The sequence below is a fragment of the Silurus meridionalis genome, chromosome 1 (genome assembly GCF_014805685.1).
Source record: "Silurus meridionalis isolate SWU-2019-XX chromosome 1, ASM1480568v1, whole genome shotgun sequence".
NCBI classification, from domain to species: Eukaryota; Metazoa; Chordata; class Actinopteri; order Siluriformes; family Siluridae; genus Silurus; species Silurus meridionalis.
In genome coordinates, this window is record NC_060884.1 from 19,034,483 (window position 1) to 19,050,401 (window position 15,919).

The 15,919-nt window shown below is 36.5% G+C and overlaps 1 protein-coding gene across 1 annotated transcript; it reads right to left on the bottom strand.

The window, feature by feature from the left end:
• Positions 1–2,792: 2,792 nt before the first annotated feature.
• On the bottom strand, positions 2,793–11,309 carry tgm5l (transglutaminase 5, like). The gene is made up of 14 exons (XM_046861450.1): positions 11,224–11,309; positions 10,836–11,012; positions 10,002–10,244; positions 9,010–9,128; positions 6,856–6,984; positions 6,588–6,765; positions 6,351–6,486; positions 6,098–6,201; positions 5,702–5,941; positions 5,537–5,569; positions 5,055–5,264; positions 4,615–4,772; positions 4,073–4,209; positions 2,793–3,223 (listed from the first exon to the last, which is right to left on the bottom strand). Exons 1-14 carry the CDS (start codon positions 11,228–11,230, stop codon positions 3,070–3,072), a joined length of 2,025 nt encoding a protein of 674 aa, XP_046717406.1. The 5' UTR covers positions 11,231–11,309; the 3' UTR covers positions 2,793–3,069.
• Between the last annotated feature and the right edge of the window lie 4,610 nt (positions 11,310–15,919).

Sequence of the window (15,919 nt, forward strand, 5' to 3'; positions counted from 1 at the left end):
GGCCAGCTAGCTGGCCCAGAATAGCGTCAGCATTTTTCTGTCCTCTGATTGGTTGGTCAGAGGGAAACTGTTACAGCCAAGTTTGACTGGCAAAACGTGTGTAGCTCTGCAATACTTTTTATGCCTAGGGAGGCATAGAAATTGATTTGGTCTCGGACATATTTAAAAATTAATTTTCAAGAAAAGCTAGACATCTTGAGGAGAGGTCGGCCAACCCTGAAGCTAGCTAGCTTGTCTCAGCTCACTTCCAGACCAGTGAATACGAGCGGTACCACTGGCTTACAGCCTCTGAGGAGCGGTGCAAATTATGAGTCTGCATCTCTGGTGAGTAGGTTGTATTTGATTTACATTTTTATGTTTTTGTCATGTTATTAGACAAATATTTATTTTAAACTGCTCCAGATGATGTAGGTGCACAGTTGCGGTGGTAGTGTAGAGGTTTGGAGTTGTCTTAACTGAGTCTCTTGCTTTAGTAAAATGTTTTTCACCCTCCATATGTAAAAATCCTCTCTCTCTGCAATGCCACGCATTTTTATATTGTGTTTTTGTATAGTATTGATGGTTTCTATAATTGCGACGTGATAGTGGTATTAAGAAGTGGATTAAGTCGGGTAAATCCTCACTTAAGACCCAGGTACCAAATGCACGGGCTGCCATTGGATAAAACTAGACCACTCCTACACATTACTCCACATGATCTTAGTCTCTGAGATCTCTCAGTCTCTCTAATGATCATTTAGCATTATTAGAGTAAAAAAAAATTGCATTGAATAAATGTGCATTATACACGATCGGCTAACTGGTTAATGAAGTTTGATTATTCTAGCGATTATTCTTGGTATATGTGCAGCCCTGAATTTACATACATAGATACTACAGTGGCCGAGAAGTGCAAAACACATTAACAAATCCAAAATTTTAAAAAACAAAATAACAAATGCAAAAAAAAATTTACAAATCCAAAAAAAAAAACAAATTCGAAAACACAACAACAATTCAGACAATCCGGAAAAGGTGGGTATAGTTTGTGAATGGAACACTTACCGATCGTTGGACGAGACACCTGTCATTCAAGATATACAATTTTCATTACAATACACAGAACAGGTGCATGAAAATACAAATATACAGAGAACTTTACACATGTACAAGAAACAAAGTTATAAGATTTCTTAACTGTATATCTTGAATGACAGGTGTCTCCTCCAATGATCGGTAAGTGTTCCATTCACAAACGATACCCACCTTTTCCGGTTTGTCTGAATTGTCGTTGTGTTTCCGCATTTGGTAATGTGCTTTTGAATTTCTTATTTAGTTTTTGGATTTGTTCATTTGTTTTTGCATTTGTTATTTTGTTTTTTAATTTGTTTTTTTGTTTTTGCATTTGTTATTTTGTTTTCGGATTTGTTAACGTGTTTTGCACTTCTCAGCCACTGTTTTTTTTTTTTTTTTTTTCACTGTTTCTCTTTTGCACACCTTTGCACTGCATACCTCTTTGCATACACAACATTTATGTATTATGTTTAGAGAAATGCTAATATTTCTCCTGTTGCAGTCTCAAGGCTATGACCTTAAGCTTTCTTATATGCAATATTATTCATACTTGCGGGTAAAACAAGTGTATTCGTAAGTCCATTTGAAATTCATGGTAAACAAGATCCGCAAACACACTTCCCTGAAGGTTCATTACAGTCATGCTCTGTTGGGCAATGCTGATCTGGAGATGAGTGACATTCATCAGTGACTATCTAGTTCATGGCATAAGGGAATGTGACAGATTTAGTGAAGGAAGGGAAAGAAACTGCAATGTGCACTGAACTGTGCTCTTTTCATTATCCGGCTACCAATCAATAATAGCTGCATCTCTTGCCAACAGAACATAACACACACACACACACACACACACACACACACACACACACACACACACAAAAGCATTACCTTAGAGAGTAGGGGGGGAATTTGGCTGAGACTGTGGGTAAAGCGGTTAATTCTTACAGCTCCCATTCTCACAATCTTGAATTTATTTTCCACAATGGTTAAAGAACTAACAGGGTCAATATGCTGTTAATAATGATCTGCTGCTTCAAACAGTCATTCCTTCATTTATTTTCAGTTACTGCTCAGACACAGATTTATGTCAAATCTGGAGCAGATCGACCAGAGCAAAGCGGGAATGCACCCTGGATAGGATGTAATTTAATGGCAGGGCAAATAAAAATATGTTGTTATCCTCAAACCTTGATCCAGATATGCATACATGTGTTAAGGTGTCCAGAACCAAAACACCAGAGCCCAGACTACAAACAGTGAAATCTACTCATATTGCTTGTATATCATTGACCATTATTCTACAGTTGTTAACCTGCAATGGTCTAGTGATGACCTTATCTTAATAATGATACTTTAGCTTTCTAAACATGGCAGCTAATAAAATTAGACTTGGTTATGTATTTGGGCAAGAGTTTTGTAGGTAGGTGCATGTAGGTTCATGTACTTTATAAATTCAGTTCAGTGTGTACGCTTGTGTTTATTGGACTGTGCTGGTTAATAAAGAAACAATGCTGTCTAAAGGCCCAATCTTTCTATAAACTATTTTCTATTGTTTAAGTAAAGTACAACATTGTTTAAGTAAAGAACAGCAGAAGTGTTAGGTTTTTTTTAGTTATGGGTAATTAAAGAGGATTTGAAAAAGGTATTTTTGTATTAGTTGTGTATTACATTTTTATTTGTATGTCTGTTTCTGGCCATTGAGTAATATTATAGAGACACAGAGAATAAAAAAATGGTAATTTATTAGGATTAAATATCAACCAACAACAAAATATAAATGTGACACAAAGCTGAAATAATAGTTTAACTAATGCTGGCAATAGATACACTTACATCAGTTCATTATCAGTAAAGTGAAAATAATACATGGCAACAAATAAATAAATAAATAAATATGAAACAATACAATTTCACAGCTGCACAATTTCTTGTTAGTTTCGTAATGTATAGTTACAATTCCATTAGATGACCATCTTACAATCGGTGACTCTACTACTTGGTTCTTGATTTTCCCTTTCATGCTGGTCGGGCCGTAATGGTTCTGAAGCCACGGATAACGATGCAGTTGATATCCAAGCTCAAGCTTGCATGCAGCATTTTCACTCCTACTATTTTTGGTGTAAATTGTACCATTGTGTTCATGGTCTCCCTGGGCTGCAGAAGTGCCACACTGTAGCAGGGAAGAAGAGAAAGACAGCTTAGACATGAACTCACCGAACTTACTATACATAAGTATACTTACTATATCAGTGTCCATAATATAATTATTTACAATTTGGTAGATATAGTTCTTCCAGTTTTGGAAGAAAATCAATACACAGGTAACTGGCAGAGATCATACACACAGACACAGAATACACAAGGTTTAAAAGTTATTACATGTAGAATGCACCATTTATGCTTTCTTTTACATGATTCTGTGTACATACATACACACAATACATGAACTCTGTTCAGTACAAGTATCCTGCTTGATCTGCTTATCTACATTACATACTGTACAGACAGTAGTTCACAAATCTCCCCTGTAGAAAGACTAGAATTTAGCTAATAGTGAACATAATAAGACAAAAAGTTTCCAGGTTACCAAGAAGTCACCCCACCCAGTTTAGGCATGTACTGTTTAGTTATTTAGTGGGTGGAATTTGACGTCAAGATTCCTCAAACACTGGAACAGTGCTTTTTTTTGGTGCTCTTTCTCTTTGCTGTGTGACCAGTAAAGAAAAAAAGCGCAGACTCATTAATGAAATTGCACTGTGCTGACTCGTACTGCTTTAGCTTCTATTCCAGCTTAACTAACTCAAACAAGATTGAGGTACAACCTTCTGAAACTATACTGTTACAATATTAAAAGTCAGATAATGGGGTGAAAAGCACTTTCACCTGCTTGTTCCAAAGACATGGTATGATCTCATTATTGCAACACATTCTAGAAATCATGTTGTAATCAGTGCGGAAGGGAATGAGGTTAGATTGAACTGCGGTAAACTGCGAATGAACTGTAAAGCTTTTCCCTTACTTGATGTGCACTTTGTCCTCCAGCAAGCCTGAACCGGCTACAGTCAACATGCCTTTCACTGCCACAGAGAACGGATTGGTGAATGTCACCATAGCAACCTGTGGTCTGTGGGCAATGATGGTGTCCTCATCTGCAACCTGGACAATACCAACCGTGATATTAATACAAGTGAACATGGCTTTCAACAATTTTACAAGTAAACATTAAACATTTAACCTTAACTCTTATGCTGTTTGACAATGTTTAATAGAATAAACTTTATTTTTAAATCCATTTTGTTTATAAAATCAGATTTGTGCAGTGCTTTATCTATCTATCTATCTATCTATCTATCTATCTATCTATCTATCTATCTATCTATCTATCTATGTACCTCTCTTTCTCTCTCTCTCTCTCTCTCTCTCTCTCTCTCTCTCTCTCTCTCTCTCTCTATATATATATATATATATATATATATATATATATATATATATATATATATATATATTTTTTTTTTTTTTTTCCTCTTTTCTCTCCGCATGTTCTTAGCCTGGATCTCTTACCTGTATGTTAATGATTGGGCTAGTAATGTTAAACTCTTCAGAAGCCAATACTCTCTCCTGAGTGGCCAAATCTATTACAACTGCTGCCAGATTTATTAGCTGCTCATTCCCCAGTGCTGAATACTGACTGTATGGGATCTGGTGCTGAAGCACTTCACCTGAGAAAAAAAGAAACAGAAAAGATATATTAAAATATAGATAACATGATAATATGGATTAATTATAATTAAAGAATATTAATATATTACAAAATTACACAGTTTCATCAGATTTCCTGGGTACTATTGCAAAATCCTCATTCTAAACTTATTACAGATAAACTGAACTACAGTATTTAGACTTTTTAAACAATGATAAATTATACTCATAAATTACATTCAATTCTGCTCAAATTTTTAGAAATCATCCCAAATTAATTTTACACTTGCATAAACACATACTTTTATGTGGAGCAAGCTGGATGATGTTATCAGCCTCCCAGAAGGTGTCAGATGGACTGCGGTCATAGCTCTTTGCCTGAGCATTGACATATTCTTTTACTGTCTTCAGAACACTGCTATGATTAGTCACAGTGACCGAGAAGCAGATATTTTCTCCAACCACAGGAGCTTTAATGTGGTTTAGTTCTAAAGAAAGACCTTTTACTGATCCTATGTACAAGGAGACAAAAAAAAAAAAAAAAAGACATCAAAAACAGCAATTAGCCATATCATTGATGAAAAATTAACAGTAATTTTTAGTATCATAAAAACAATAGCATTAAATGACAGAATTTACAGTGGGTGTTGTTAGAAGCAAAATATTCAATATTAAATAAGGCCTAATATAATTTAATATTAATTTTAGTATATGTTGTCATGAATATAAAATATAAAATAAAATATCATTGGTTAATATTGTCTTACATACTGAATAGACTTACTTGGACTTGCTGTGCGGAGAGATGGCCGTAGGGCTGCATTGATGAATGAAAACATAATTAGCCATTTTGAAATACAGTACAATTAAAGGAAATGTAATTGTAAGCAACCCCCATCCCCCCCCCATCCCCCATCTCCTCCCCCCCCATCCCTTTTTTTTTTTTTACCTTTTTTGTTTTTGTAGGTAGAAGTGATATCCTCTGGTCGGTTGGATCCCAGGCTCTTGGTGCATATAAGTACACCCACTCTGTCTGTCTCAGTGGTGCAGCTTAATACTTGTTTTTGGCGCACAATGCAAACACGTACATCAGCATTAACTTCAGCATAGATAAATGGCACATCATAGTCCATGTTGATCTGACACTCCCGAATGGCTTTTACTGGTGCAGGACCACACCTGTATACTCCTGTGATAGGAGTGGACATGGGATGGGTAATTCAGCATTTATTACTCATGTAATTAAATCACTATACCAGTCTGTACAGTACGAAAAATATCTCCTACTGAATATAAATTATTCCAGAGATTCAGGATATGCTTCAGCTAAAAATATTTGACTGACCTCCACTTCTCTCCTGTGGAGTGGGATCAAGCACCTGCCAGCCATCAAATCCTGCTCCAAGATCTCCCCTCTTCATCCAACACTCCACCCACACATGAAAGTTCCTGCAAGGATGATATAACTGGGGTTAACACTGTCTCCAAGTTTAGTCTTTTATAATAAATAAAATCATAATAATAAGGCTATATATTAACTGCCCATAGAAAAAAGTAAGTAATGTTTTCACCAGTAGCACCACTAACACACAACTCACCAGATGCTGTCACGATTTTGAGTCAGTTTTTCTCCTTTCTCAGTGTAATACTCCTCGATCACCAGGTTCCCATTAGTGTCATGAGCTGAGTTATAGTTGGTGACCACTCGAGTCGGGATTCCCAGGACTCTCAATACTAATTAAGACACAGTTTTTAAGAATGCATTGTTCTCTAAAAAGCAAAATCCTGTCATCTTTATTATCAGCACTGAAAGCTTATACAGTATTGCTCGGTACCTGTGCACATGACAGCAGCAAAAACCCAACACTGTCCATATTTGACAGGACTGAAGCCAGATTTGGCCCACTGTTTCAGAATGCTTCCACTGTCTGTCCACTCTGATGGGTTAAGGCCACTGCTGTAATCCTCTGACCACTTTCCTTGCAGCACGCCACAGTCATCATTATTATTTATCTGCTCAAAAACAACCCCACTATCAGTACACAAGAAAGAAGCTGAGACACAGGATTGAGAGGAAGGAGAGGACAGTGAGAAGTTGCTCACCATAGCTGAGACGACTCTGCTGATGTAAACAGGGTCAGATCGATTAACATAATCGCTCTTCCAGTTTTTCTTGTGTTCATTGCTCACCTGCAACACCATCATACAGATCTCCAGGATACCACTCTCATACTGAAAAAATTCATAATAAGTTAGTTAATAATCAAACAGTGAACAGTTTACAGATTTACAGATGACAGCACACAAATTTGAATATGATTACATATGACCTAATAAAAAGACACACAAAAAAATCAGAACTAGTGAGTGAATTAATTAAATACCATATAACTACAGGCTGTAACTCGTAATTCCTGACCTCCGACCAGGAAAAAACAAAAAAAATCTTCCATGTATCTGAATTGTTTTCTTCTCAGGAACTCAAAGTGATCTCCTCAGCTCTTAATTTCTTTGAGTTCAACAACTGACATCAACACAACACAGATGTCAATAGTAATAAATTAATTACTTGTTAATTGCTTTAAATAGATTTAGTATTTGCTTTAGATCAAACAATATATTAAGTTGTTAAATATATAGATTGCTGTGTAGAGAATTTATTTTATTTGAAAAAGTAAACATCTCTCATCACAATAAGCTGTCTAGTTTGTTGCCAACAAAAGACAAACATGGAGGCATCCATATTGCTTTTTCCCTTCTTTCCCTAGTCTAAATTACACAGAGCTGGAAAATCATATCTTTCTGCGCTCTGATCTAGGTCAAATGCTGCATGCTTGAGTCTTTTGGAGCTGACAGTTCAACAGAGATCAGTGAAACAAAGAGATGACGATGAAGCCTGTGCTTAAATGTAGAAAAGATTATAAACTCAAAAAATGAGACAGTCTGTTATATATGATGCTGGCAATTAATGAAATAATTAATTTCTGCTAAAAATGTAGAATTCTTTAACATTGTTCCGTAATGTTTTACATAAACAGATTAATTATAGTATATATGAAGAGATAGGCATGCTGTTTTTCAGGGGTAATTATTAACACACTTTAAAATGTGATAAAGACATCAATTTCAGTTTTATATATAGTTCACAATCCAAAATTTTACCATGTGACCAGATGTTTTAATATTTTGCGCACACACACACACACACACACACACACACACACACACACACACACACACACACACACACACACACAAACACACACACACATATATTATAGGGCTGTCAATAGATTAAAATATTTAATCGTGATTAATCACACGATTGTCATGAGTTAATTAATCACAATCTTATTTTAATTAGACACAACTTAAACTCACATTTTTATCTGTTCTAAATGTACCTTAAATGAATACTTTTCAAGTTTTTAAAACTCTAATCAAAATGGCCATGGACTAATATAGATGTTTTATGCAAATGTATTTAATTTCTTTATTATTATTGTTTATTATTAGTTAAAATCAGAGTCAACATTGAGCATGAAGACAAAATATTCTTGTAAATGTCTTAAAGTAATTATGGTGTTTTAAATTCCGTAAATCGTCAGGACAACAAACTGAACTTTTGCTATGTTACCACGCAAACGGTTAACGAGGTGATACCGTAGAGACTATACCTCTTCTTACTTTTATGTGGAGTACATAATCAGAGAATATTAGTTTTCGATGTGAATTATTTAAAGTAGGCATTTTAAACTTTATATACATATATTTTTTATGTCTGTGATGCACATGTATGTGAAAACGTGTGTTGCGTTGAAGGTTTTAATTTCGCCTCTTTTATAATTATTTTATTTAATTATTTTTATTTATATTTTTAATGAAAATGGTCAAACAGAAATGCCTGCATTAATCGCACGTTATTAGTTACATTAGTTACAATTAGTGGCATTTAAATATATATATATATATATATATATATATATATATATATATATATATATATATATATATATATATATATATATATATATATATATATATATACACATACATATACACACACACACACACACACACACACACACACACAGGTATTACATTGTGATTTGGTTATAGAATACAATTTTCTTCTATATTGATCTATCAGTATCAATGTGAAGTTTCTTTTAAAAACATAGAGTACATTGGAAAATCTCCAAAGGTCAAACTTATTCTGTATCATTCCTTAAAGAATCGCACTGAGATTGCTCTCACCAGATCAAAGCCCCATGGCCTGAAGATGATGTTTTTGGCTGTGCCCTGGTACAGTAGGCCGAAGTCATTTCTCACATACTCTTCCCTCTGATTTTCTTCAGGCAGGTAAACAGAATCAGCTAAAAAGTACAAACACAAACACATGCACACACACACACACACACACACACACACACACACACACACACACACACACACACACACACACACACACACACACACAAAGTTAAGTATCTTGAAGCAGGTTCGCAACTTATATAAAATTATGATCTTTTTCTTTTTTTGGCTTCTCCAATTAGGGGTAGCCACAGCGGATCATTCGTCTCCATACCGCCCTGTTCTCTACATCTGCCTCTTTCAAACCAACTACCTGCATGTCTTCCCTCACCACATCTATCAATCTCCTCCTTGGTCTTCCTCTTTTCCTCCTTCCTGGTGGCTTTATCCTCAGCAGTCCCTCCTCTGCACATGTCCAAACCATCTCAGCCTCCCTCACCTTGTCTCCAAAACGGCCTACATGCGCGGTCCCTCTCATAAACTCATTTATAATCCTGTCCATCCTCAACACTCCCAATGAACATCTTCAGCTCTGCTACCTCCAGCTCCACCTCCTGTCTTTTACTCAATGACACTGTCTCTAAACCATACAACATCACAGGTCTCACCACAGTAATATAAACTTTCCCTTTCACTTTTGCAGATACTCTTCTATCACCAATCACTCCTGCCACTCTTCTCCACCCACTCCACCCTGCCTGCACTCTTTTCTTCACTTCTCTAACACACTCTCCATTACTCTGCACTGTTGAACCCAGGTACCTAAACTTCTCCACCTTCATCACCTCTTCTCCCTGCAACCGCAACTTATATAAACTTATGATTTGAAACAGGAAGGTTTTATTGTGTAGGAGCAGAATGGTTCAGTGTACTGTGTAGTGCAACCGCATATGTATTGGATAAAATGTTTAAAACTTTAAAAATCTCAAACTCACCTGCACACCAAGGATTACAGAGGAGGGTGAACTTTCCAATTTTGCAGTTGTAAGACCCGTAGCTAGACTTGACCAACAGATGGAGCTGATACACTCCGACTATAGCAGTGGGCGGACTGTACACACACACCGAAGTATTGTGAGGGGTACTGGGGTCTAGCCTGCCCTGCTGAATGTAGGCAGACCACTGGGACTGAGATGTGTTTTTTGAGGACGTGATGGGAACATCACAGTAAAGGCCGTCTGCAGGGAAAAATAAAAAACAGGGAAGTCTATAGATTGAGAAAATTATGAACAGTAGGGTAGACCTTTGAGAAAGAGTACTTTATTCTCATTATTTTTGCATCATTGTCATGGGTTAAATCGGGATTAATCGGGCAAACTTATAAATGTGTTGCGTTAAAGGTTTTAATTTTGCCTCTTTTATATTTATTTATGTATATGTTGAATAAAAATAATAATATAATAATAATAAAAACAGAAATGCACACTGCATTAATCACATCTTAAATGCGATTAAAATAAATTTGTGTTAATGCGTTACTAACGCCTTAATTTTGACAGCCCTAATTGTATATATAGAAAGTAATAAATGGACCTTAATTTCATTGCTAAATGGTATTAGCTCTAAATCATTAAGCTTGGCACTAATATTATCAATAATGTCAAATAGGTGTTTCATAATCAATCAATATTTGGAACCCCCAGTCTTTCCTGTATAAATATAATTTGGCCAAATTGTAACATCAACATAAAAAGTGTATGAATGGCAAGATGAAGGAAGCAGGACTACAATAAGGATAAGTCATAAAGCCAAAAGATGTAGATTCATACCTAGTTGTATTTTCAGCACAAGTTCGTGTTTGTTTGACATATATGGTCCGTTAAAGCTCAGAGTGAGTCTAAAATTCTGCCCCCTCCTTACTATGAGAGAAGAGGATTTTAGCCCTTCTGTCTTGTGCCACACATGGTTCTGAGCTTCTTCCAGGCTAGCATGCACAAGTTTCAAACCTGCTCACACATAAACAACAGAATATCAAAAACAGACATATGATTATGATTTTCAAAACATTTTTAAGATTTTTTAAAAAATATTATATTGCATAATCTTAACTCATAAATAATAAATGTATAATGCATCATGATGAATGCCATAAATGTAAATCATGTGACAAAAGCAAAATACAATTAAATGTTCATATACAGAATAGTAGAAGCTCACCTTCCATTAGTGCTGTTCTTGTTGTTTGACTCTGTTTGTCATAAAGTCATCGTTTCTTTATATAACCAGCAAAATGCCACTCCTTTCTATGGAAAGAATTTCTTATGCAAATTGCTACATAGTACAGCGAATAGAGTACAGACAAGCAGAAACGCCCTTTTGATTGCTGAAGTCATGCATTGCGTTTGGCATGCTGCAGTTATCTTTCAGATATCTGATTTTCTTTTTTCAGAACTAATTTCATTCAATAGCACCTTACAATTCACAAATATCATTAGATATTAATTAATCTCAAGGAGTCCTTGAGGTGATGGTTTAGCTCCCACAAAGCCCTGATCTGAACGAGTCTGTCTGTGATTACATGAAGAGACAGAAGGTAGTCAGCCTACATCAACAGAAGATCTGTGGTTAGTTCTCTAACATGTTTGATAAAAACCTACCTACCTTGTTCCTTTGGCAAAGGGTGGTCAAATATACTGAAATCAAATACTGTTTTGATTTGGATTGCTCTTCCCGTCATTTTTTAAGTCAAAAACTACAATCTGGTAAATGGTGTTTAATAAAAGGAATTTCATTCAGAAATCTATAATAATCTATATGTACTTAAAAGAAGTAATAAAACAAAGTACATCAACAGAATTTTTAAGCATTGTGTGTGTTTTGTTGTTGTTCTTTTACTATAGAACTGGCACTTTATATCATAGTAACCATGGCATTACCTGGTAGTACAGGCTAAGACATGGGTGTACCTCTTTAGGGAGGTGTGTTTGGTTATGAGCTACAAGAGTTATGACTCAAATGGCACACCTCAGGCTTGTTCTCTACTCCTTTCACTTCTGTTTACGTGACGTTTTTCACACTCTCACTCTTGGAACATTGCTGACTGGTTACCATGACAACAGTTCAAGACATATCAAAAGGTTGAGGGGTGCACTGCTAAGATCATTACTCTTTTTTCACACCACTTCATCTTTACAGTAGATTTAGTGTGCACTTCCACAATTTTCTAACTACACTATATGGGCAAAATATACAGTTTATGTATATGGACAGCTGCCAATTCTCATATGTGAGTAAACCTACAAAAATATATTTATAAAGGAGAGGAATATAAAGCTGTTTGATGTTTTTAAAGACTAAAAAGTGTGCAAATAAAAGAAATAGTAATGATAACTGTTATGTGCATGTGTGTCTAAATGTGAGGTGTGTTTATATGTAAGGTATGTTTGTGAGGCGTGTCTACTGTACGTGTGAATATGCAGACTTTATCAAGTGTGTGTCTCCAGAATGTCTTTGTATACTGTATTAGTAAGATCTTTCTTCACTGGTAGTAAAGGGCAAAAAAACCTGTTCCAGAATGACAGCCCCATCCTCGTTGAACTGCTGTGCCCCAGGGTTTCTCAGTTGTAATCAGAACCTGGACTTAACACTGGACACACACTCATTACTCATCTCAGCCCATTTATTTATTATTATTTATACTCTACCGTACTACACTGTTTACATGCTGTTTTTTGCACCTTTGACTCTTATACCGTTTACATGTTGTTTTTTGCACCTTTGACTGTTTCTTATTACACTATACTGTTACACTATACTGTTTACATGCTGTCTTTTGCACCTCTTGACTGCTGCTGTTTTTTGCACTACACTGTGTCTGTTTATATTCACTCCCGGGGATAGTTTTTACAGTTCTCCTTGTACAGTACTTTATATTCAGAGTATACAGTAGGTTTACTAGTCGGCGCTATCTCATGTTTTGTCTTGTCTTGTGTTGTCTTCAGAGGTGGGAAGTTACTGTACTTAAGTAGATTTTTTTGGTATCAGTACTTTACTCCACTATTTATTTTTCAGACAACTTTTTACTTTTACTCATTACATTTTTACACAGATATCTGTAATTTGTACTTCTTACATTTTTAAAACGGGCTCGTTACTTTAGTTTTAATCCATTGATTTGGTGAAATATATATTTTTTAATTTCACTGCGCGCCGATTTCAGCCGAACAACCGATTTCCTGTTACTGCGCGTCTTTTTCAATCCGCTGGTGTATAAAGTCCTGACTCTCACTCTTTATGAAGATAAGAATCAGCAGGCAGAAGGCAGTAAGAAGTTTGGGGTTAACGTGGATGAGACAGAGGGAGTCAGTGATGAGAACATGACTGAGAACAGACACATTCATGATCATCATCTTTTCTCTGCTTGTGTTCTATACGTGGATCTTCAGCCTGGACACATTCATTAGGTAACAACATTTTTTATTAGTTTTGTATATATATATATATATATATATATATATATATATATATATATATATATATATATATATATATATCAGTGGCGGCTACTGGTCTGTCAGAGAGGGGAAGCTCATTTTCGGCCTACATCATAAAATTGTCTATTTATTTAAAAGTAAATTCTGCCCTACGTTCCTTTTCAAGAAAATGGTCTGTGACCCTGTCGTACCAACTAGGAGTCTTTTCAAGTGACTTGACCAGTGTCCTCTCAATGGCCAGCAGAGCTAGGCTGCTTAAACGGCCTTGGCCCATTGTGTTTCGGGTGTAGGACTTGAGTCGCTTTAAACAGGAGAAGCTCCTTTCTACACCTGCAGAATAACGTTATATGAATGAATGAATGAATGAATGAAGGAATGAATGAATGAATGAACGATCTAAAAAAAATATATTAAACTCTGTAAAACTGAAACAAGGAATGTGGTGTATAATTGTGTGAAATGTATGATGAAAATCAAGCAATTTCGCCAAGCAAATATCAAAGAAATAGGTTGCAGCAGTTTTTATTTCGACTGAACTTGAGAAATCCGCGATGGGACTGAGCGCGAATAGCTTCAGTGATTCCTTATAGTACAGAATCGCTGTCAGTCAAAAGGAGATGCAGTCTTTCGACAGACCCTCCAATCATCACGCAGAAGCTCGGAGTCCGGGCCAGCCCACTCCCCATTCACTCCCAGAGACGCTGAGCGTCCGTGGGCGGGACATAATCGCAGCGTTTATCCAATGACCGTCTAGTTTCGAAGCGCTGAAAAAAACCGTTCAAAGCAGCCCCATTGAAGTCAATGGACGCTGGGCTTCAATAGGAAATGCACTGTGACGCTGCGGGAATGTATGAGAAGGAAATCGAGTCAGCCGACCTGCTATATGTAACTGATTCTGAACGAACTCGTCTTTGAGATGAACGTTTTCTAACGCATTTTTAGTCAATAAAATGTTAATACAATAGTACATATTTGACCATTAATTTTGTGACATTATAAGGAAGCCGAGCTTCCTTGCAGTCTTAAAGAAATCGCCTCTGATATATATATATATATATATATATATATATATATATATATATATATATATATATATATATATATATATATATTTATATTGATGCTCCATGCCAGAGCCTTTAAACACTTCAGGAGGTCCAATGTCAAAATTCCACACGTAGTGGGATTCAATTGGCACTGGTACGTCCCTAGATGGTTCGGGATGTTTGCGAGTTCGGCATCTACTTCTTTAAAGGTCCATAATCTTCATGAGGTGGGACGTGACTGGAGCTGGCCAAACCTCAGGATGCCCCGGGATGGGGAGAGAAAGAGAAGCAGTGGAGAGAAATTAGCGTAGCTGCTGTTTATGCTGTGTGTGAATAAGAGTGCGGGCAGTGGAGTGGTGTGGTTGCAGGGAGAAGAGGTGGAAAAGTGGTGGATGAGTTCAGGTACCTGGGGTCAACAGTGCAAAGTAATGGAGAGTGTGTTAGATAAGTGAAGACAAGAGTGCAGGCAGGGTGGAGTGGGTGGAGAAGAGTGGCAGGAGTGATTGTTGATAGAAGAGTATCTGCAAGAATGAAAGGGAAAGTTTATAGGACTGTGGTGAGACCTGTAATGTTGTATAGTTTAGAGACAGTGACATTGAGTAAAAGACAGGAGGTGGAGCTGGAGGTAGCAGAGCTGAAGATGTTGAGGTTTTTGTTGGGAGTGATGAGGATGGACAGGATTAGAAATGTGTTTATTAGAGGGACAGTGCATGTTGGACATTTTGGAGACAAGATGAGGGAGGCACGAAGGAGATGGTTTGGACATGTGCAGAGAAGGGACATGGGGTATATCGGTAGGAGAATGCTGAGGATGGCGCCATCAGGAAGGAGGAGGTTTGTGGATGTTATGAGGGGAAACATGCAGGTAGTTGGTTTTAAAGAGGCAGATTTAGAGGACAGGGGGTATAGAGACAGGAGATCTGCTGTGGGGACCCCTAATGGGAGAAGCTGGCGTACCAGTGTAGATTTATTCATTACTAGAGACTCAAAGCACGTTTGTACGTTGCTCTGGATAAGTCTGCTAAATGCCGCAAACAAAACGTAAACCAACTTGGCAGCAGCACTCCCAAACCTCTAGTGACCTCTAGTGGCATAAGCAACAAATGCATAGAAATGTGTGTGATGAACAAAACGCAAGACACATTTCACTCTTTTGAGTTGTATTTGCCTAAATCATTAGCGCGTTTGTGCACAAGTTTCATGATAAATAAAAAAAAATCTAAAGGATCTTCGGACATTCTTAGATAACTAAACATTTGGGTGCTTTGTTATTTCACTTGTGTGAAAAGCACATGATTGCATTTATGATCAGTTGAAGTTAAGGAATCAGCTCTTTGTAAACACAATATTTAGAAGTCCTGTGAAATATGCAAA